We start from the raw sequence: 22,654 nt of genomic DNA on the forward strand, positions 1-22,654 counted from the left end.
AACCACCCCCACCCCCGTAAAACAACATTTAAAACAAGTATTTGGTTTCTTAGCTAAAAAGTGCTTTTTCTTTTTCCCTTCCCAGAGGACAACAACCTGGCAGGGATTGGGCTCTCTGGCTTAGCAGCTCGTTATGCAGCCTTAGAAAAACAGCTGCCTTGCCACCATCCGTATGAGAACCCAATGTGCAAATCCTCCGTGCTGCGCACACACAGCTGCAGCTGCTGCAGCCCCAACCTAGAAAGCAAGGTAATGCAATGCCAGTGCTCCCCTCACATTGTGCCTCCTCATGTGAAGACATGGTCAAGCTTTGCTTAATTTTGGGATCCACCTTCGTGCTGGTGCTGGATCCACAGCTCTTTGGTCATGCGGGGGTGGCTGAGTTCAGGGCAGTTTGTTCCCTGTATGAGCAGGTGGAGAAGCAGATTGGGATAGGGCTTGAGTAGGGCACCAAACCCAGGTGTGAGAGAAGGAACCAGCTGTGATCACACCCAGCCTCGCTCACTTCATGACATACATGTGTGAAAAATGTCCCTGACCTGCAGCTGATGTCCTGCTCATGGACTGAGTTCCATTTCGAAGAGAAGTTCAGCTCTGTTGGGACAGCATGGTCTGAAGAGGAAGGAATGGAGTTGTGTTGGGGAGATGGCCATGGGGGACGGGTCAAGGAGGAGATGTGCGTGACTCACAGCATCCCCATAAAGGCAGTCCCTGAGCTGGAGAGGGAAGGGAGTTGATGGCCATCAAAGACCCGCAGGGTGATCAAGGGACAGAAGCAGCTTCCCTATGAGGAGAAGCTGAGATCTGGGACTTCAGCCTGGGAAGGAGGAAGCGAAGGACTGGGGGCACACATTGCCTTTCCAGCTTGGGGTGCCAGTAGGACCAGGAGGCTAATGTAGAACTGATGTTTTCCCTCTCTCACCCAACCTTGGGGCTGAGCAGGCAGACAGCACTGAGTACGATATCAGCTCAGATCCCCCTGCCTATTTCATTGGGATGGGGCCAGTCCACGGACCCGTGTGGACATGGAGAAGAGCAGAAAGTGGACACAGGGCTGCTCTCCCAGGGAATGAGGGGCTGCTGCTCTGAAGAATGCAGGGATGCGATTTTGAGGGATATGGGGATGCTGCTCAGAAAGATATGGGGAAAACATTCCAGGGGATGAAGGGATACTGTTCTGGAGGATATGGGGATAACGTTTTGGGGGATGAAGGGATGCTTTTCTGGGGGATTTGGGGCTGCTGCCCTGGGACGGAGCCCACATCCTGAGCCCCAAGGGCTGAGGTGCAGCTTTCAGCGGGGGGTTTCGGCATTGCTGCCGCAGGACTGTCGGGCTGCAGCCCTGAGGTTCCTGGAGCCCTCGAGGGAGCCCACAGGAATCGCCCCCTGCTCTGTGGCCGCCGGTCCCTTTAAGAAAGTTGAAGCCCGAAAGTTCACCAAAGTTGAGAAAGTTTTTCGTGGAAAGGGAGAGAAGAAAGGAAGAAAAAAAAAAACCACAAAAAAAAGCACACACAACCCCCCCCCAAACCCACACGCATTAAAAAAAAATAAAAGCCAACCCCACATCCCCCTGCCCCCCCGCGGGGGCGGGCCGGGCCGGGATTGGCGGCGGGCGGCCCGGGGGCGGCTCCGGGCGGGGGGGGGCGGGGGCGGGCGGGTCCCGGCCCCGCTGCTCCGTGCGCGGCGGCGGCGGCACCGGGAGCGGCACCGGGAGCGGCGGGGGCCCCGCAGCTGCGGCTCGTTGCGCTCCGCTCCGCCCGGTTCTTAACGGTGGAGCCGAACCCCCCTCCCGGGACACCGCATGTGAGCCGGGAGGGCAGCTCCGCACCGCGCACCGGCACCGCACGGCACCCGCTCCCCGCTCGGAGCTGCTGTTTCACTCGCCTTCACACCACCACCCCCCTCGGCCCCCCACCATGAGTAACCTCAATAAGGACACCGAGCACACCAACGGCGGAGGAAACGTCGAGGAGGAGGTGGGAGCTAGTGGGACGCGTTGGGGAACACGTTTTGGAGCACCGAGAGCCGGGCGTCGGGGCTGGAGCACCGGGAGTGCTGCACGTCGGGGCTTCGGGGTCCCGGGAGCAGGGACCTGGAGCACTGAGGACCCTGCGTCCAGGGAACCGGGGCTGTTGGGGCTCTGGAGTACCGGGGACCCACCGGCATCAAGGCTCAGGAGCCCTAAGAACAGGGATGCAGAGCACTGCGGACCCGAGGGTTCCAGAGTCCTGAGAGCTGCAGCATTGAAGGCTCACAGTGTTGAGGCTCTGAAGCTGTGGGAGTGGTGACCCAAGGCACCGGGGCACCAGGGAGTTGGGACTTCTGAGGCTCTGGAGCTCTGTTAGTGGGGACCCGGAGCAGTGGAGACTCGAGGCAGTGGGGCTGAGGAGCACTGAGGGTTTGGCTCCTTGGGATTTGGAGCCCCAGCTGTGACCTGGGATATCTGGGCTTCAGAGCATAGGTGATCAAGGGTGTGAAGGCTGCAGCACTGGAGACACAGTGTAAGTGAACGGTGTTGGGATGCTGATGCATCTTTGGTTTGCAGAGCTGAGGTCCAGCTGTAAGAACTGGAGGGCTGGGACGTCGGGGGTCCAGCACTGCAGCGCAGTGTGTGTTGGCTTTATCCAAGGCTGGAAGTATGACTACTGGCTGCAGTGTGGTGAGCCCTGGGTGATCTTGTATTCTCCTGGGTCAAGGACCTCATTCCCTTGGAGATGGAGTGGCCAAGCTCTGACATCCAGATGCCAATATAGGTGACAGGGACAAATTTAAACTGTAGTGATGGCAGCTGCACCAACAACCTAGCTGGGGCTGGTGGGGCTGTGTGCCACCCTAGCCACTATCCCCATCCTTTAGATGGTCATCATGAGACAGACCACATGATGGGAGGGCTCCTGAGCGTCCCTGTGCAGCGGCCCACGGAACCATCCCACAACCCTTGGGGTGGTGGTGGTGCAGCAGGGTCACCCGCCCTCCTCCATCTTGGAGGAAAATGCAACGTTTTGCTGCAGTCCTCCACGCCTGGCCCTGGGGAGCAGGAGATGCTCAGCCCCCTCCCCTCGCCCTCCTCCAGCACGCCGTGCGCTCACATCGCCGCAACATGGCGCCCGGGCTGGCTGCCCGCCGCCCACCGGGGCCCTTTGGTCCCTGCGCACCAGCTGCCTCGGGGCCAGCGTGTCCTCCGTTCTGGGGACCTGGCTAATGGGGTGGAATGGGCGCGCAGGTGTTGGCTGCGGTGTTCCTTCCGCTGTGCTGAGCGAAGCTGAGGTGACGCGATGTCGCACCGCTGGGGACGTGTCCCACCTCGGTGGGTGGCACTGGGGGGACAGCGTGTGCTGTTTTCTGGGTGTGGGGAGGCTTGGCACCGGGGGGTTCCGTGGGCTGTGTGTGCGGGGCTGCGGCTGTGCGCTCCAATTATCTGCTGGCTGCGGTGGTGCTGCACCCTTACGGTGTTTGGGCAGTTTGGAGAGTGCGTCACTTCCAGTGTGATGCTTGCTACCTGGAAAATGGGGCTCAAGGTCTGTGCTGTGGAGCGCCGGACTGGCTGAGTGGCAAGTGTCCCCTGCTCTGCGCTGCAGGCAGGGAGAGGGATGGCCCAGCCTATCCTCTTAGATGTGCTGGGGATGCTTGGAGGTGATTCTGGGACTGGTGGGATGTCCCCATCCTGACTGCTTGGGTTCCGTGGTGGTCCTCTGCAGGACTCCCCCACAGGGCTGCTTTACCCAGCTGAGCGGGAGCTGCGCTTCTCTGCTGAAGATCCTGATGGTGGTGGGGGGACCGGGAATGACCTCACGTTCAGGCGACTTCGCTACATCCAAGCCAACCCAAATTCAAACTCTCATCCAGAGCTCCCATTGCTGCGTGTCAATTCACTCCCCATTAGCAATAATTACGTTTAATTACTGAACTGAACCGTTCAACCCCAATGCAAGCAGGAAGGGGTATGGCGCTGGGGTATCTTCCTAAGCTGCGCAGAGAATAGCACCAGATCCTGGAGCTGTAAACACCTTTTCTGCTTTTCACCTTCCTCCATGAGCCTACTTTGCTGCTTCCCTGAAGGGCACTGCGTGCCCCAGATATGGTGATGCAAAGCTCCCAAATTGAGCCTTTCCCTTTATCTAATCTTCAAGCCCCCACATCTCGCAGCCCCTTCCTGCCCGGTGACATGCTGAGCACAGGAATGCCTCTTACTCCTCTCTGGGTCGCTAATGGGAATGTTAAACAAACAGGGCCGACTGTCAGCCCCTGCTGTTCCTCACCAGACACCTCCCCAAAGCCGATCCCTCCCCACTTCTGCTATCTTCTGTTTAGTTTTCCAGGCAGCCGCCGATCTGCGCGACAGCACCCATCCTGAGGGGCACTGCTGGGTGCTGTGCGCTCTCCTTGCGTTCTCCAGCAGCCCAAGGAGCTTGCTTGCTTACCATGCATCTTGTTGTTCCGTCCCATTGATGCAGAGGTGTTGCTCCTGCTCTGGTTGGGATTTGGAAGCCTGATGTTAAACCTTCCTCCCCCAGGAGGACAGTGGAAAGGTCCTGGGAACTGCTGTGTTCCCAGGCTTCCTCTATCAATGGGGCTGCTCTTACCAGGGGGATGGGATGTGGGAGTCTGTCTCCTGGTGGCCCTTGGAAGCCTATGGAATGGCTTCCTTCTCCTTCCTCGCTTATTCAAATCTACGTTTCTTAGACTCCAATCTGAATTGCTTTGAGCATCAGTATTCCAGCTGGTCTCCATGACATGAAAACTGTTATTCCTTCTGCCTGCTGATCTAGTAAACAAGACGTGGCTTCGGAACTGAGTTTCTTTCCTTTGCTAGCCACAGGAGCTATAGAACAGAGCTTTCCGTGATGGAAAATGGTTTTAAGTGGTGCATGGTAAAGCTCTGAAAGGCCCAAATCTAAGGCTTCCTTGCCAAGATAGGCGAAATAGGAAGGATGCTCCTAGAGCATCTGGAATGCAGCTCTGAGAGCTCCCGGCATTGCTAGGGGAATTGGCATTGCATGAAGCCAAGTGTGACTCTTTGGATCTGGTAGAGAAAGCTTTTGGAGCAAGAAGATATTTTTGGGATTGTAGGTCTTGGCCATGTTAGACTTTGGGTCATGAAGATTGAGTGGTGAGATGACAGAACTTCTGCCTGTCCTGGCCCTGAGTGCCCAGAATAAAGGCTTCAGCTCAAAGCCTTATCAGGGTGTGAGAGTGCTCGGCACCTTTTCTGCAGGAGCACTGTGCCCTGACTGGGAGCAAGGAGCCTTTCCCTGTCTGGGAATTGACCTCTGCTGCGTGCCCTGTAGGCGCAGATGCTGTCACTGTGATCACAGAGGCATGGTGTAGGTGTGAGACCTTAGCTTGCCTTTGTGGGTCAAAGTTCTGGGAGCTTGGCTCCCCATGCTCTCCTTGGGAGGATGATGGGCTTGCATCTGCCCTGCCCCTATCCTCTGGGCTGTATTGTGTGCATGGGGTCTTGTGGGGAAGAGCCCTGTGTGGTGCAGAGGGGAATCAGGACTTGGTGCTGCTTAAAGTTGGCGTTTAGGGTCTGTTTTCTGTGTAGCACTGTGCTGTAGTTCTGTCTTGCCAGGAACTGGTCTAATGCAATGGTGGTTCAGTCTTGCGGTTGCCTTGGCATCCTACCAGCATCCCCAAAGGTGTGATTTGAAGTGACACTCGTAACTAGTGTTACAGCAGAGAACTGCTGCAAACTTTCAGCTTGCTGTTGCCTGGCTCGTGACCTTGGATGCAGATGAGGACCCAAGAGGATGGCATACCTGGGGAGGGTTCTGCAGCCAAACCCACATCCTGTGCTCAGGGCAGAAATGGTAGGTGGGAGCTCATCTCCCACCAGAGCAACTGCTGTGAAGCTGCCCCCCTGGGATAAAAACTAGCAGAGCTTCCTCTGCTCCAACCACGTCCTATTCTTGGGTGCTGCCCTGTTGTGCCAGGGCTTATCGGCACCCATGTGCTTCCTGCTGCTCCAGGCAGCTGCTGCTACCTCGCCCTCCTCCCCCCCTTTGCTCGAGCTCCTTCCTGCCCCGACCACAGGAGCAAAAGCCCTGTAGGCCATCTGGAGTGGCCCCGTTGGGTTTTTTAGCTCTGGCAGTGGCATTCCCGAGCCTTTCCTTCTCTGCAGCCACATTTTGCACGCTTGGCTCCCCGCCTTTCCCATCCATGCCTTATAAGTCCTGGCTCCCGGGGCTGCCTGCAGCCTTGCTGCATTCCAGCAGCCTCGTGTCAAGTGGCTGCATCCCGAGAGCTCCAATCTTTGGGGTGCCCAAGCAGAGCATCGGTGGGATGTGTTCCTGTGGGGGCTGCGGCGTGGTGGGACCCTTCGGGGACGGGTAGCGAACCTGGCTGTGTGGAGCAGGGACTGCCTTTGGGACCTGACTGACTCTATGGGGTCTCAGCTTTGTGAGAACAGGGGAGTAGGAAATGGATGTCAAAGCTGCGTCCTACAGAAGGGGAGGCTGTGCCTTGCTCACTTGTGGGAGGATTCAGAGTAGACAGATTTTGTCTCTCTTGACGAAAGCCTGGAGACCTCCCAGAGCAGCCTTGCAGGAGATGTGTGCTTGTGCCTTTGCATTTTTGACATAACTTGACCCTTGCTGGGCTGCAGGGCAGTATCTACGTGTTCTTAAGACTCCCCTTCAAGCTTATACGAAACAAATGTGACCAGGAGATGTGGACCTGAAGCTTTAGTGCTGAGAACCTGGCTGTGCTCACAGCAGATATCTCTTCTGGGGCACGCAGCAGTGTAAGAAAGGCTTCAGAGCCACTGAGGATCTCAGCACTAATGGCTTCGTCCTTGTCCCTCCCTGCTTCTGCGTGGGAAGCTATGCTGGGATCCTCCCTCTTCAAGCGATGGCCTAGACGGTCCTGTCCGTCCTGGCACAAATCCTGTTTTCCATGGCTCTCCTCCATCTCTGCCGGGTGTTTGCACCAGGGACATCCCCAGAGGGGGCTGGGACAGGGAAGGGAATACATACATCTATATACCTTTTTTTCCTTGTCTTGTGGCTTTTCTAGCTGCCTCTGTGGGGAAGCTGAATGTTGAAGTGGATCCGATGCTGAGTGGCAGAGAATTGAAGTGGGGCAAATTGACGAAGGCAGAAAGGTGGAGGTCCTGGTGGCCTCTTGAAGGGTTTAAGGTTCTTGGAGAGCCCTGTGGAAGTTACCCCACTGGAAGATGCTTTTCCAGACCCCTTACTGTTTCTCATCTGTAATTGCACTTTTTGTATGTAGGAGGTTGGCCTAAGGTCCCACCTCCTCCCCTTACAAGGTCTTCTGAGCCAGGACCTTCCTTAGTCTCTCGTGATCCTTGGGCACATACAGTTTGGAGATTCTGGCTGGTGGCACTGGGGATTGCCCAGGCTTTCTTGGGGTGATGCCCATCCTTGCCAGCTGCTGTGGGTTGTCTGGAATCCCCATTTCTCAATCTGTGTGTTGTGACAAACTGTGCCTGGAGGCCAAGGGGAGCTTTTAAGATTTGGAATAATGTATCCTGTTCCTGTCCAGATGAGGACAGCATTAGGGACTTGTTCCCTCTGACAAAGAGCTTTCCTGGGCACCTGCACTGCTCTGATCAGGCTGTTGTAAGGGCTTTGGGTAGCCGACTTTCTCCCTCCCCAAGCAATGGCATGTCCTCCATTCTGTCATGCCTGTCGCAAGGACTTACTGAGCTGCACATCACGGGACCACTTAGAGACCCAACAGGGATGCAGATTTCTATCTGCTTGGAAGAAACATCCATTTCTGGGGCCTGAGCGCACTCAAATCCTGAAATATTGAAAAGGGATGGTGCTTTCACGTGGCTCAGGCACATGTGCCATTGCACTCCATGCAACATTTCCCTGCAAGAAATGGCCGTGTGTCTTCTGGGAATGCACAGCAGCCGCTTCGTATAGCCCATGTAGAAGCCTGAAGTTGTCAAGGTGCTTCTGGCTGCCACTGCTCGCTCAGCTCGGGCATAAGATGGTTCTGGAGTGGTGGGCTGTGGCACCAAATGAGTTGCTGGGCTTGGTGGGGAGGACGTGAGGAGAGAATAAGGATGCTCAGTGGTTGTATCCCATATACGCTGGCCTAGAGAAGGGCTCTGCATCCTAAAGGGGGTGGCAGCAGCCCACTGTGGTGGTGCCTGCTGAGTGCTGGCGGCCCTTGATCCCCCCTCATGAAGGGAATGAGGGGCAGAGCATCCAAGAATTTGTGATTTATGCCCATCCTATAGGGTTTAAGGTACCCCCTGAGCTGATGTGAAAAATCTCTCTGAACTGAGAGAGGGACTTGAGGGAGCACACATTCCCTATTGGAAAGCAACAGAAACATTGCGTTTCTTCTCACTTGAGTGGGAAGAGAGCTTTAAAGAGGCGTCAGGTGCAGCCCGCTTCTTCTGAGGAAGGGGAGATGCCCAGGCAAGGCAAGTGTGGGTTCAGAATGCTTATGCCATGGAAGTGTGATAGGGATGTAAACTCCAGGCTGGAAGTAGGCCAGGAGATGGGCTCTGTGCTCCTGGTCCTGCTGGGTGTCCTTCCTAGATGTCTGTCTGTATGTAGTGTCTGGTATGATTTGGTGCCAGCGGGCATTTGGGTGTTCGTGCTGTCCTTCTCTACTTCCAGTGTTCCACAGGCATGTTTGGGATTGCTTCAGTGGGAGGCATGCCCAGGTGACTTGAAAGCAATGAACAAAGATTTCCATCTTGTTTCTAGAGCCTTTTTTTCTGTCTTGCCATGCTTCTCACTCTGGTGAAGCTGAGCTCGTTTTCTCCCAGTCCTTTTCAATGATGACTAGTGCCTTGGTGACCTCTGTAGCACATAACTTCCCATTCTAGCTCTATGCTGACTTACAGGAAATCTTGGCAGTTTCATCACTCTGCTTCCTATGGAAATAGGCTGGCAGCCAGCATCTCCCAGTGCAGGGAGAAGGTGGCTGTGATGGCCTTGCTGCTCAGCAGCGTTCTTCCCAGCCTTTAGCACTGGTCCATATTCCTGGCTATTTATGTGCATTCTACCACTGTCTGTTGAAGTCATCTTCTGTTGTGTTTGTGCTTCTACAAAGGCATTTGGATTTGTTTTTATGAGTTCTACAGCTTGGAAGAGCAGTTGCATCCTTGGACTTGATGTAGTGTGGTTTGAGAGTGACTTCCAAAGAGTGCTGGGGAAGGAGCTGGGCTGGACCCCAAATTATTCTCCTGGGGCTTCTGAAGTCAAAGATACTTGTGTAGTTATGAGGCGGCACTGAAAGTTGAGGGCTTTCTTTTGATTTAGTGGCTGAATTGAGGCACCAGGATGGGCTAGGGGTAAGACATCTAGTGATCAAGCACTTGATATCTCTAGAAGGAGTTAGAGAGACAGCTGAGGTTGTTTCTTCTGGAACTGTGATGTGTCAAACTTTCCTGTAGTGCTTTTGACAGCATATGGTCGTCTAGCAGACCTCAAGCCTTTGGCATCGAGGTCTGTTAAAAGACTGTGGGGCTGCTGTCCATACCCTATTCAACCCAAGATCTTCTCCTGGAGCCTGAATCTTTTGTGAAGGTCTAAATCCCACTGTGGGAAGTAGAAAAGGCCTGCCTGCACCTTGCCCAGGACAGTGCTGCTCTAACACAGGGAAGTGTTAGTGCCTGCAAGGCCACCATTGGTGCAGGATGTCCTAATCCCATTGCACCTTGCTTCTGAACTGCGCTCTGTGTTCCTCCTGCAGTACTACATATCTCCTTTCAGTAGACCTCGTTGACCTCTTTCCTAGGTACGGACACTGTTTGTCAGTGGCCTTCCTGTGGACATCAAACCCAGAGAGCTCTACCTACTCTTCCGACCATTCAAGGTAAGGAAGTCTTCATGTTTTGTCTTTAGTGGAAAGGATGCTATCTTGTGGCAGGAAGCAAGAATGAAGTGAGGAGCTAAGCCTTCTGTTAAAGCTTTGGGGAACCATGGAGGTCTGGTCCTAAATGTCCTGGAAGTCTTTCTGTGGTCTGCAGCATGTGTTGAGAGGAGGCTGGCTTAGGTAAGCTCGATGTACCTCGATGGCTGGCTAGGACACACGTACTGATCAAATAATGTGGTACACATAAGTCAACCTGCTGTTGCTTCCATCTAGCCGTGGTGTAGAAAGAGGGTATGGGTGGCTCATCAAAATGAGCCTCTTCCCAGGAGCCCTTGTGTTCCCCACTGGAGCAGGATGCTCATCTTTTAATAGCTTGGCCAAGAGCTGGATTTCTTCCCAGAGAGGCAGAATAGGCTAGTTGAGATGAGATGCCTTCTCTGCTTTGTGACTGTCTTCTCTTTCGGTGGGAAAGAGTGAACTGGCACCCTTGGAGATGGGTTAATAGATCTCCCTCTGCAAAGCCTGTCTTGTGTAGGATTTGGTGCTGCAGGAGCTCCTGGAGCTGTTGCATCATGGCCAAGTTTTAGCTTGGCTCCTTCAGGAACCTGACGCTGTCTTGCTTTCTTCTCTTCTCTAGGGTTATGAAGGGTCACTGATCAAGCTAACATCGAAGCAGGTACCTCCTTTTCCTAGAGTTTGGGTATTTATCTCTTCTGCTTGATGGGAATTGGGGACAGATGCCATTTCACTGTGTGTGGCATCACGTAGGCAGCTGGGTTCTGCTCATTGTCCCTGTCCTGGTGGCTGGAAGCTCTCAGTGTATGCTGGATGTCTCCTTGTTTCCCGAGACTGGCCGGGGGTCATGGGTGCTGGATGAGAACATGTCCTTCAGCCCTGCACCAGGGGTCCCTAGTCTAGCAGCAGCTCTGCTTGAGGGCGAGCAGCAGCTTTGCCAGAGGCTGCCAGGGTGAGAAGTGCCCGCTGTGTAGGGATGAGAAAACTTTGTGCTGGGAGAGGACAGAGCAGGAGTTAACGATCCAAGGCCCTTCAAGCTCTGCTTCGAAGGCTCAATACAACTTTGCTTGGCCTCTTCTGCTTGCTGTGAGCTATCTGGGATAGAAAGGGTGGCAGGGTAGGTAGTGGATCTGAAAGATATTTCCAAACTGAAATCAGTGTTATTTCTTGTAGCCGGTTGGTTTTGTGACCTTTGACAGCCGAGCTGGTGCTGAAGCAGCAAAGAATGCCTTAAATGTGAGTACTGGATGTACTGGGAGGGCTGGGGGCCGTACACACTGCTGTCACTTGGTCTGGAGCACGAGTGATACTTGGCTTGTCCCTAGCATAGGAAGAGCCAAGGAGTCCCAGCTGTGCCCTCAAATGTGGTAGTTAACTGGTCATGCAATTTCCCAGAAGCCAAGCGGGAGAGCTGGTCATATTTAAGGGTGCCATTACTCTGGGTAAGTCCTTGTCCTGGCCTCTGACCTGCTAGGAGCTCTGCTTTCAGATGGAACCTGCTCCAGGATGGTGCAATGTAGGGGAAGCAGCCTTCCCATGCTGCTGCTTCTGTGCCCAGAGCTGTCTGGTACAGGCAACAGAATACATCTGCAGCTCTTCTGATCTGCTGCAGAGCTCGCCTTGAGTCTCAAGGTGTGTGCTTATCCAACCCAGGCTGGTACAGGTATAGAAGCACCACAGATAGGAAGCTCCAGAGCAGACAGGGCATCTTAGCTCCAGCAGGTGGATATTTCCTGACTACTGCCAATAGCTGTCAGTGCTTTGCTGGCTGGGGAACTGCACATAAAGAGCAAAGCTATGTCCCTTAACGTGGAAGCAGTGGGTCCTAGGTCAGCTAAGTAGGGAAATGCAAGCATGAGGTGACAAACTGGGTATGTGACTGCAGGGTGATGGCCCTTGTTCCGCTGTTGGGCACTGTTACACGAATAGCTGCAGGCAGTGCAGTGGGGCAGGAAACCTCTCTGAGAGACTCCTTTGCTTTCTTCTGTCACAGGGCATCCGCTTTGACCCAGAGAACCCTCAGACCTTGCGGTTAGAGTTTGCTAAAGCCAACACAAAGATGGCCAAGAGCAAGCTGATGGCCACACCAAACCCCACCAATATCCACCCTGCCCTGGGCGCACACTTCATTGCACGGGACCCCTGTGAGTATGCTGGGATGCAGCTTGAGGGCCAGCCTGGGAGGTACCTGGCACTGGGAATGCTGGTGGCAGGGCTTGGTGCAGCTGAGCCTACAGCCAGGGTGGGAAGGAGAGCTGTGTCTTCTGGCTGATATCTGCCAGCGGGTTGGGGTTGCAGGAGAACAGCAGGCATCTGCTAAGGCTTCTGACCAACTCTGGAAGTGCTGAGGAGGTGGAGTGGTACCACCAAGGGCTTTAAATCATCTCTAGATGCAAAGCAAGAAGGAGCAGTGCTGTGCCGTGCAGCCTTGGCATGCTTTGGTGGTGTTCATCTTAAGCCTCAGAGTTTTAACTTGGAGTGGGAAATGCAGAGCCCGTCCCTGAAAGCAGGCAGTTGGTCCAGCTCTGAGCTGGCTGTCCCCTTGTCTCTTTGTCCAGATGACCTGACTGGAGCGGCTCTAATCCCGGCATCCCCAGAAGCATGGGCTCCCTACCCACTGTACACCACGGAGCTCACCCCTGCCATCCCCCATGCCGCCTTCACGTACCCAGCGGCTGCTGCTGCGGCCGCTGCTCTTCACGCTCAGGTGAGTCTCTCCCTTTGGCCCCTGCCGAGAGAGAGCCGCTCTCTCCTTCCCCTGGTGCTTCTTCCCTCGGGTCTCTGCTCTGCTGGTTCTCCCCTGGCCTCTGCACCTTGCTCCTGGCAGAGCTCTTCCTGCTGCTCCAGGCCCTGCACGGGCTGCAGGGCGAGTGGTGGAGCTGCTGAGTATGGAATAAATGGGAGACATGGATGCAATTAGAGCTCTGCTGCTCCCCCACTCTGCAGGCCCAGCTTTTCTCTTGGGCTGGGGGAAGGGAAGGGTTGGGGTGAGCGCTCAGTTTTTGTCTGGCGTTGGTCCCCATTGCCAGAGAAGCTTCTTGTGTGTCTGCGGGGAGGATGTGCTATGTGCCAGCAAGTATAACTATGAAACATCCTCCTTGAAGCAAAGGTGTGGGACCCTGTGGGTGCAGTGCAGCCACTTGCCATAGGCTATGGAGGTGCTGGTGATGCATACTGCTGCCTGCTGTCGCAGGGGCTGTGCTCCCTGACAGCTGGAGGCATAAGGATACCTCTGCTCATCTGATACTGGAATCATAGTACATGAAAGCATGATTTTCTTCTGAGGCCACCCACCCCTGCTAAGCATAACCACCTCCAAAATGGCAGAAATGCAAAAAGAAAGCTAAGTACAGGTTAGGCCTGAATTCCATGTGAAGGTGCTTGTTTTGGAGCACTTGTGTAGGAGAACCTACCCTGCTTGATGTCACCAAGGGCTCTGCCTGTTTCAGTCTCTGTTCCCATAGTAGTGCTGGGGGCCAGTGCAGTGGGGCTCTGGGCTTTGTTCCCAGAGCATCAGGACTTAACTGCTTGGCTCTGCTTTTCCCTGCTTAGCCTGGGAGGAAGAAGAGCAATGTCCCATCGCCTTACCCACCTGGCTGACAGCTGAGTTGGCCCTTCAGCCTCTTCTTGCTCCTGCAAGTGTTTTGACCATAGCTGAATGGCTTCAAGCCAAGCTTGTGTCCAGATGCAGTGTGGAGGAGACGCAAGCTCCTCGCCTGCACAGACTTGCCCTCTGCTGCTTTTGTCCTGCTGGTGACCTAGCATTGGGCTGATGCTCCTGCAGGGTAGGCAAGAGGCATGTGGGGCTCAGGACAGGCTCAGCCTGGTGTTCTAGATATGCTGACCCTTCACTGGGTTACTTCCAGTTTGGGAGTTGTGTGATGTTCTCCAGGAGTGCCCACAGCTATAGGAGCATCTGACTGTGCGCCTGGGCAGCCCAGGAGGGCAGATTCTGTCCTTCCCTTGCGTAGGGTGGTGGAGCCAAGGGCTGTTGCTGCCCCTAGTAGTAAGAACCAGGAATGCCCTCTCCATCCTGGCTGGGACTGCTGAGGAGTGTGGAACCATTACTACTGTGGTTCCTTCAAGGGTGATCATCAGTGACTGTACAGGGACCCAGAGCAGCAGGGTCAGACACCAGGACTTTATGTTGTGTAGGGTGGACAGAGGAAAAATTGCTCTCCCAGAATAAAGGAAGCCTTCAGTCAGATTCTCTCCATCTGGGTTTTTAGTTTAAACCTTCCAGCTGGCAAACTACTTGTGCTGGACAGGCAGCTTAACTCTCAGAGGACTCGAATCCTGGAGAGAAACTCTGGCTCCAGGGAGATACTGGGAGGACATGGGATGCCCTGCCCAAGCAAGTCCCTAATGGATGATGTTCCCATAAGGCCTGGGGAGTCAGTGTGTCCCTTCTGAGCTGTGGCTCTGATGAAGAAGAGTGGCTGGGCTGGCTGAGCAGTTACAGCTGCTCCTTGCTGCACTGTGCTTGAGGTTGGCGGTGATCTCACAGAGGGACATTCTGGTGCAGCATACATCACCAATAAAGTTTTATGGGGTTAAACATTACTTAAGTTGGCTGCTTGGAGCTGCCTGATCTCTAGGCTGGAGCCCTTTTCCTTGCAGAGCTGAGGCAGGGTGGAGTTAAGGCAGTGTGAGGTGACTTTTGCTCTCAAACTGGGCTAAAAGCTGTAACCTTGGTTTTGGTGTGCTGAGCCCTCGTTCTCACTGGTAGGGCTTGGCAGTGGTGGACACGCGAGCTGTTCTCTAGGACAGCGGTAGCTCCTCCTCCTGGGATTCCTCTTGGCTGGAGGATGTTTATGGGGATGGCTGGAGCAGCTCCACGAGCCATCAGCACTGCAGGGAGCACGTAGTTGGAGGCAGTAGCTGAACAGAGAGCTTGGTGCAAAAAGTTAAAACTTGAAGCACTCGTAGTCTCACAGCTCTGTGTTCAAGCCTGGTAGAAAGTAGGTGAGTAGGTGTCTGTCGTGCCAGAGGGCTGGCAGGAGATGGCAGGAGGCTGGTCTGGCCTCTGCTCATTTGCCAGGAGCTCTCAGTGAGCCGCTTGCAGAAGAGCAGGATGACTGCTGTTCCGGCACTGCTGAGCTGCTGTGCCATGGAGATGGGGTCCCTCCAGGCACCAGGCTGCCATAGGTGTGACTGTGACCTGAGCCGGCACTGCTAAAAGCCTCTACGTGTGGGGATTCCACTGACTTTAAGACTGTCCCATGTGCCTTCCCTCCCTCCCACCCTCTCTCAAATCCCTCCTTTGATGTCCCTAGTGAACTCCAGCCATGATGCCAGCGCAGGCTAGCCCTGAAGCTCAGAGCTGTCCCTGGAGATGGGACACCCTAGTGATGCCTTATTGCAGCTAGTGGAGTGGCTGTGCTACAGCTCCATTCCTAGAAGTGTTAAGCATGACGGCAGCCCCGTTTGGAAAGACTGGTAAGGTAACCATCTATCCTCCAAGATGCACCATGGGATTTGCAAGCTTCTGCCCATCTCTGTAGCCCATATTTCCTTGCCCACCCAGTGCATGGGCCTCACGCTACCCACCCACCAGAGCCTGGGGAATGAGATACCAGGCTTTCTTTCTAACCCACATCTCCAACTTGGCAGCACATGACATGGCGCACACAGCATGGCACCATCTTACATCAACTCCTCCCAGCTGAGCCAGGCTTGGCCAGGTCCTGCTGGTGGGAGGGGAGCAGCCCGGTTGAGCTGGGGCAGGGATGACCCTGCCACTTGGTGTGACAGAAACCTGGTTTCTCCCCATCCACAACCTTTTAAGGGCGACCAGAGATACACCTTGACCTCACTCCTAGCACACAATGGGGGAGGTGAGTGACGTGATAGCGATAGCACACAACTAAATTCTACCGGGCACCTTTAGACAACAGCACTTGGCGGTCACTTTATTCCAGAATTGCATATCGGGACAGACCCTGCCCTTAGTTGTGGGTCTAAACTCACCTCTTTCTCTCCAGTTACTGGAAATGGAGCAAGTTCCTGCCTGGAGCTTGTCTTCTCTTTGCGGCCTGAAACCACAGCCAGGCTGCGGCTCTTGTGAGCTGTACAGAAGGGCATCTGACTGGGGATGGAAGGGAGCAGTGTAGGAGACCGGGAGGATGGGAAAAGGGAATGTGGGAGAATGGTTGCTATGTTTAGCTCTAAGTGAAGGAATTGAGTCCAGGATCGCTGCTTCTTGTGGTGGGTAGTGATACTGGGGAGAGCAGTCATCCAAGATGGGGGCCCAGGTCTGCCTTTGTCCTTGGAAGACTCTGGGGTGCACAGATGTGCTGAGTTGGGAAGAGGGGGAATTGGTACAGAGATGGAAACCAGGATGCAGTTTGTCTTGAGCCCTTTAGACCCAATGAAATGTTTCAGCTAGCATCTGTGTGATTGTGTTGGACTGCACTGTGCTTCTGCTGTGAAACCATGTGTTCTGGAGCATCTCTAAGCCAGGCTTTGGGTGTGCTGTAGGAGACAATGGGGCTCCTATCATGCTATCAGTGCACCTCTGTAAAGAGATGCTTCCAAGATGCCTCTGCAACCCTGAAGGCTGGACTTTCTTTGGGAATTGGGTAGAGGAGTGGATGAAACTGGTGGTAGTCACTATATGGTACATGGAGGAGACCAGGCTGAGTAGCCAGGACCTAGAAGGCTGTGGCTGATGCTCCCAAGGCAGGGAGCAGATCATGGAATGGAAGCTTCCAGCTGCCCATCTTGGTGGGTTGGCTGCCCAGGGTGCCCCCACAGTCTCCAGGCTGTTGCCAGCAGTAGAAACATAGTTTGGAGGAGCATCCTTCGGTGGGGGTGGTGAGGGCAGGATTCTGAATCTGGGATCAGCCCAAGGGAGTGGAAGGAGCAATCAAGCTCTGCTTCATGGCAAAGGCCAGCAGGACTGAAAGGCTTCCCAACACCAAGCTGAGGCAGAGCCCATCGATGGAAGGGGAGGTCAGTGCTCTGCCTAATTCTCCAATTTCTCTTTTCCTTCTGGTAAGCTGCGTGAGCTTGTTTGAGACAGGCTGGATGTCTTTGAGCTGTGGAGTGGCTGGGCATAAGGCTGGTGCCTACAGCTGTGACCTGCTGCTGGCCCTAAATAACTGGGAGTCCAGGGTGAGCTCAGATGCTATGTTCCTCTTCAAGACCCTGCCTCCTGTTGGGATGCTGCTGTTTGCTGGGGTGGGATCATCTGGGTGCCACTAACCTGGTAATCTTGGAGCAGTGGACAGCCCAATGACCTGTAGGGCCATGAGGATCTTGCTTCGGTGTAGCACTGAGTTTTGGCACAGCCTTGGGGTCCCCTCTGCAAGATCTCCTGCACTTCACATTGTGGTGGCTGATGGACCTTCCTGGGGTGGGTGGCTGGAAACAGCAGAAAACAGCAGAAACGGCTGGAAACAGTGTGTGTTGTTTTGTAACTTGTTGCCTGTTCACTGGGGCTGTCACATAGGACTCATCAGGATTATTTTTTCAGGGCATATGTCCTTAAAAGTGTGAAGCATTCTCCAAGACTTCCATGGCTGTGGTGTTCGCCCAAGCTACAGTGGCTTAGTGCTGGCACAGGCTGACCAAGGCAGGCTCTCCCCGAGCGAGCTATTTCTTTTTAGCAGAAAAAAACAGATGTGAGATGCTCTCTGTTCCTTGGGAGCACCCATTCTCCCAGCATCACTGGATGAGTGGCTTGGATCAAGATGCCATCAGCAGTGACTTCCCAACCTGCAAGCTGAGGTCTGTGAGCTGCCTCGAAGCTGAGTGGTTCAAGGCACTGGATGCTTCCCGAAGTCCTCCTTCTGAGCAATAGGAATGGATCCTATCTTCTTCTGCATGCTTACAGCATAGGATGTGCTGCTTTCTAGCTGGCTAGGGAGTGCTTGCTTCAACTCCACTAAGATTTCCTTGGTGCTGGGCTGAGCTAATTAGGTCTTGCACATTGTGCAAGGGTTTGCCTGTTTGCCTCCTCAGCTCAGGGCCCTGGAAGCAGGAGGTGTGAGTGAGATGCCTGCTGCTGGGACTGGGAACAGGTATCTGGAGAGTGCTGCTGGGCAATGGTAGTGCTTGTGGTGTGCCTTCCTGACTGACCTTTCCTGCTGTGGGTCAGCTGCCATCTGCTGTGTTTCCAGCTTTGGAACATGCTGCTGGGGTCTTACCGGCTCCCAGAAACACAAGGAAGGGCTGATTTGTCCTGTCCTGTGTAGGGAGGGCTTTCTGACAGCGGGGAGGTGGCAGGACTTCCATAGAGAAGGCAAGCAAGAGAAATGCAAGTTGACATCAGACTCCTTTCCAGCTGTGAGCTAATAGAGCTCCAGAAGCAATGGTGTGTCTTCCAGTAAAAGCCTCTCTTGCTCTGCTTTCCCATCCCAGTTTTGGATAGCCCCATCCACTCTTTCTCAGCTCCCATCCTTGATGGCTGTATTGGCAGGACCTGCTGCCTTGAGGCCCACTGGAGACAGCCCTGCAGATCCTCTTGCCTAGCTGCATTCCTTCCAGGCAGCTCCAAGAGCAATCTGCTTCCAGTGCCTGGGAAAAGCAAGGCATTTTGAGGGATGTTAAGATAATAATAGAAACTGGCACTGTCAAAGGCTCTGTTTTCTTAAAGAGCATGTCATCTTGGCTAGATGATCCCATTCTTCAGAAGGAGGATGGGATTTCTGTTGGCTAACAAAGGTGCTAGAAGCTTTGGAGTGCACATCTGGGGCAGGAGGTGGCTCCTGAGGAAAGCAGAGATGAGCCTGCAGGTTTGGGGACATGGCTGGAGGCTGGGCTGGGTGCACGTGCCCCACTGCCTTGCTGCTCATGCCGAGGGCCGGGTGCGTGGGATGGCGGCCGCTGCTGGGTTAAGTGCGTGGCCTTGTGAAGGAAGGGGGAGTTTCCTGTTGCTTCAGGGCAGGAGGAAACTGCTTCCAGCTGTCGAGGGGAGGAGTGCTGGATGGGGAGATGTGGCTGTGCTGAGCAAGCACCTCCCAGCTGTAGGGTCTGGATAGCTGGGATCCAGCAGCTCTGCATAGCTGATGGAACTGGCAGGGCTCTCCCTTGGGAAGCATCACAAGAAGGATCTCTGCTCTCCCGCTCTGCCTTGGGGCTGTTCAGTTTCTGGCTTCCCAGGTCTTGTGCTGGTGGAAGGAGGATGCGGCTGTCACAGGCAGCTGTGCTTTCTGGGAGGTGTGACCTTGGTGTCCTTTCCTGGCAGGAGGCTGCTGTCTCAAGGTCCTGGCACTTGCTGTCTGTGTTTTCATTATGAAGCCTCTGGCCTTTCTATCAGGTGACAGACCTCTCCTTCTTCCAGGGGCAGAGGAAGTAGGGTTAGAACAGGGATGTGTCTAGCTTGGAGTACAGTGCTGAGGCCATCGCTGGCTCTCAGTAAATGAGTCTTCAGCTCTGTCTCCTCTGAAGACCTGTGGATGTCCTGTGGAGATCTCGTGCACGAGTACAGGACTGCTGGATGACTTTGCAGCAGGACTGCTGCTGCACGACCCAGTGTACTATAGAGCAGTGTGAAGGTGCTTAGAGAACAGCCGTCCATTGTTCCCTGGCATTGCCAGTTGCTATCTTAACCCAGAGTGGCTTTCCTGGTGGCTTAAATTTGAAGGGACCAGAGAGTTCCAGCACTCTTCCATCACTGCTGTGGGCCTGCAGCCTTCTCTTGCCCAGGCTGAACACCCCCAGCTCCTCAGCTGTCTCCATAGCAGAGGTGCTGCAGCCCTGGCAGCATCTCCGTGCCTCCTCTGCCCCGCTCCACCAGCTCCGCACCCTTCCTGCGCTGGGGGCCCCAGGCCTGGGCGCAGCACCGCAGCTGGGGCCTCACGAGGGCAGAGCAGAGGGGACGGTCCCCTCCCTGCCGCTGCCACCCCTCTGTTGGTGCGGCCCAGGATGCCGGTGGCTTTCCGGCCCCCAATGGACGCTGCTGCCTCATCTGTGGCTTTCATCCACCAGAGCCACCGAGTCCTTCTCTGCAGTGCTGCTCTCGTGAGGCCTTCTCCCATCTGTGCTCACAGCTGGGATTGCCCCGACCCAAGTGCGGCACCCCGGCTTGGCCTTGCTGAACCTCCCTGGGTTCACGTGGTCCCACTCTGTGAGCCCGCCCAGCTCCCTGTGGATGGCATCCCTTCCTCCTGTCGTATCCAGCGCAGCGCTCGGCTCAGTGCCGTCAGCAAACTCAATGCCATCATCTGTGTTGCTGATGAAGATGTGAACAGCAGCAGTTCTGAGACAGACCCCTGGGGGACACGGCTCGTCACTAACTGGCTGCAACCATCCAACTTATTCCTTATCTGTTAAATAGGCTAGCCATCAAATCCATCTCTCTCCAACTTAGAGATGAGGACATGGAGCAGGACCATGCCTAATGCCATGCACAAGTCTAGATAGATGGCATCCATTGCCTTCCCCTTATCCACCAATGATGTCTTGCCATCACAGAAGGCCGCCATCTGGGTCAGGTTTGACCTGCCCTTAGTGAAGCCTTGCTGGCTGTGTGGGATCACCTATTCTGCTTGCGTGTGCCTTAACATTTCTTCCAGAAGGATTTGTTCCTTGACTTTCCTTGGCACAGAGGTAAAGCTCACTGGCATGTAGTTCCCCAGATCTTTCTTCCTTCCTCCCTTTCTTATAACTGGGAGTGATACTCTTTTTCACTGGGGACTTCACCTGACGGCAGCAACTTCTCAGATAAGATGGAGAGCAACCTGGCACGTCTACTGCCTGCTTACAGCCTGTGGCAATGCCAGATGCTGATCATCGATCAATACTACATGACAGTAGTAGATAGCCACCTCCAAGTTGGATGAACCATGAAGCCTCTACTACCAAAGCATTCATTTTAGCAGCTGTGGCATTCTTCACTCCAGATGGGGCTCGCATTCAAAAAGACCTTGCCCACTGTCCCTATATAGGGCTTGCTTTGGTTATTGTTCCTACGTCTGCTTGTTGGTTCCTTCCTTGTTGCAGAGCAGCACTGGGCGGTAGAGGTGCTTGGGGAAGCCTCCAAGTCCTGCTGGCTCATAGCTCTGCCATTTGTCTCCATTGCATAGTTTGCCCAGAATCTCTTCTGATGGTTGTGTTAGTTTTTAAAAAAGCTCTTTGGGTCTTTTCTGTGTTGAAAGAGGTAGGTTTTACTTGAGTCAAGTGGAAGAGTTCTGGTTTAAGTGTGTTGGCTTGTGACATCTCTCTTGTTGGCCAAGGGCAGACTGGTCACCATCTAGCAGTGATGGCTGCCTGGTGTGAGCCTCCTCTGCCCTGTCTGAGCCTGAATGGAGGAAAAGCTGTAAATATGGAATGTTCAGGAGAGTGTGAGTGTGACTGGGGGATCAGTCCCTTTGTGCACACCTCCAAAGTGACAAGCTTCACAAACAGCCTGGATGGTGTTGCTCAATGTATTGTAGTGAGCTGGGTGTGAATTTTGATGCTGTCTGCTGGTTATGGAACGGTACTTGGGATGTTGAGACAAGCCCTGGGATGGGGAGCTAGCTCCCTTCAGGTGTGTGGGATCCTTTTGCCCTTCTTAAGGGAGGACCTGTCCTGGTGCCTGGTGAGCCTTAATCTGTCCGTGCACCAGCCACCAGCGCAGGGCTGGGTGGTGCCAGCACTTAGAGCACTACTTTGGGGTACATCCTGGTGCCTCCTTTCCAGTACTGGAGCCATCTCTGCTCACAGGTGGCCTAAAGGAGCTGGGCTCTGGTTGAAATAATCCTGGATCACGGACCTCTGGCGTGGCTTTCTTTTTTTCCAGATGCGCTGGTATCCTCCTTCTGAAGCTACCCAGCAAGGATGGAAGTCTCGTCAGTTTTGTTAGTTTGTTAGTAAGTAACTAATTACTCCTGGAGCCTTGTCTTGTCTGTCCTTGGGCTCCCTGAGCTCCTGCGGGGGGGCAGGACGGGATGTTACCCACCCCATACACCTCATGTAGGATAAAGTTGGCTTTGCTTGATGGGCAGTGGGATCAGATCCACCTCGGCGGGCACAGGGAGAGCGGGGCGGGCCACAGATCCTACCAGCCCTGCTCACTGTCCTCTTTTCCACAGCATCTCTCCTGGGCTCCTGTTCCTCCTCCCTGCCTCTCCATGGAGGGACGTGCCAGGGATGATGGCTCCCACCTCTTGCTTTGGTTTGCGGCCAGCGGACGAAGCGCCCGGCCCCGGCGCGTCCCCCTCCGGACTGTGAAGCCGCCGCACGCCGCCTCCATCCCTCCGTCCCTCCATCCATCTGTCCATGCTGAGCTTCACCACCGGGCTGCGCCGACACCCGGCGAGGGCTCGGTCCCGAGCTCGGCTGAAGGAAACGAAAGGCAAATCGGGTTTTGCATGTTTTCTGGCATGAATTAAAACACTTAACTTGTGTATGTGTGAGTGTAAGTTTGTTTGTTCTAGCGTTTGTGTAACCGTTAGCAACAGGTCCTACGGACTGATCCATCGAGGTTTTCATCTTGCGTCGGTGAAGACTTGGCTCTGAGAAACACGAACTGTCCTTGCCTCACCCCTTCCCCACCTCCGCCCTCCCCCTTCCCAGTACGACCAGAAGAATTTGAAAAATGTTTTTTTTTTTTTTTCCTTTTTTTTTTTTTTTTTTTTCCCCTTTCCTCCAAGTACGATGCACTGGGTTTCTGTTCTCATCCATCCTCCGGTTTTAAAATCAGGGTTATTATATTATTATTTTTTTTTTTTTTTCAGACTTCTATATATAGAAAGGCTGTAAGCTATCTAACCTCTTTTATTTTTCTTCCCCTCTTTTTCCACATCCTTCTGATTGGAGAGCATCCAGTCCTGCCAAATAATCAGCCGTCCTTATGGGAATACCGAACAAAAAAAAAAAAGTACGAGTATTTTTGTACCATGTGTAA

The 22,654-nt window shown here is 54.2% G+C and overlaps 1 protein-coding gene across 1 annotated transcript; it reads left to right on the forward strand.

Annotated features, from left to right (window-relative positions):
* Positions 1-1,916: 1,916 nt before the first annotated feature.
* On the forward strand, positions 1,917-21,610 carry RBPMS2 (RNA binding protein, mRNA processing factor 2; the record flags this gene model as incomplete). Its single annotated transcript, XM_079540915.1, has 7 exons — positions 1,917-1,976; positions 9,727-9,804; positions 10,442-10,480; positions 10,993-11,055; positions 11,813-11,963; positions 12,378-12,526; positions 21,548-21,610. The coding sequence occupies 7 exons, from the start codon at positions 1,917-1,919 to the stop codon at positions 21,608-21,610; spliced, it is 603 nt and encodes a 200-aa protein (XP_079397041.1).
* Between the last annotated feature and the right edge of the window lie 1,044 nt (positions 21,611-22,654).

Source organism: Tetrao urogallus (genome assembly GCF_951394365.1).
Source record: "Tetrao urogallus genome assembly, chromosome: 11".
In the NCBI taxonomy this organism is placed as follows: Eukaryota; Metazoa; Chordata; class Aves; order Galliformes; family Phasianidae; genus Tetrao; species Tetrao urogallus.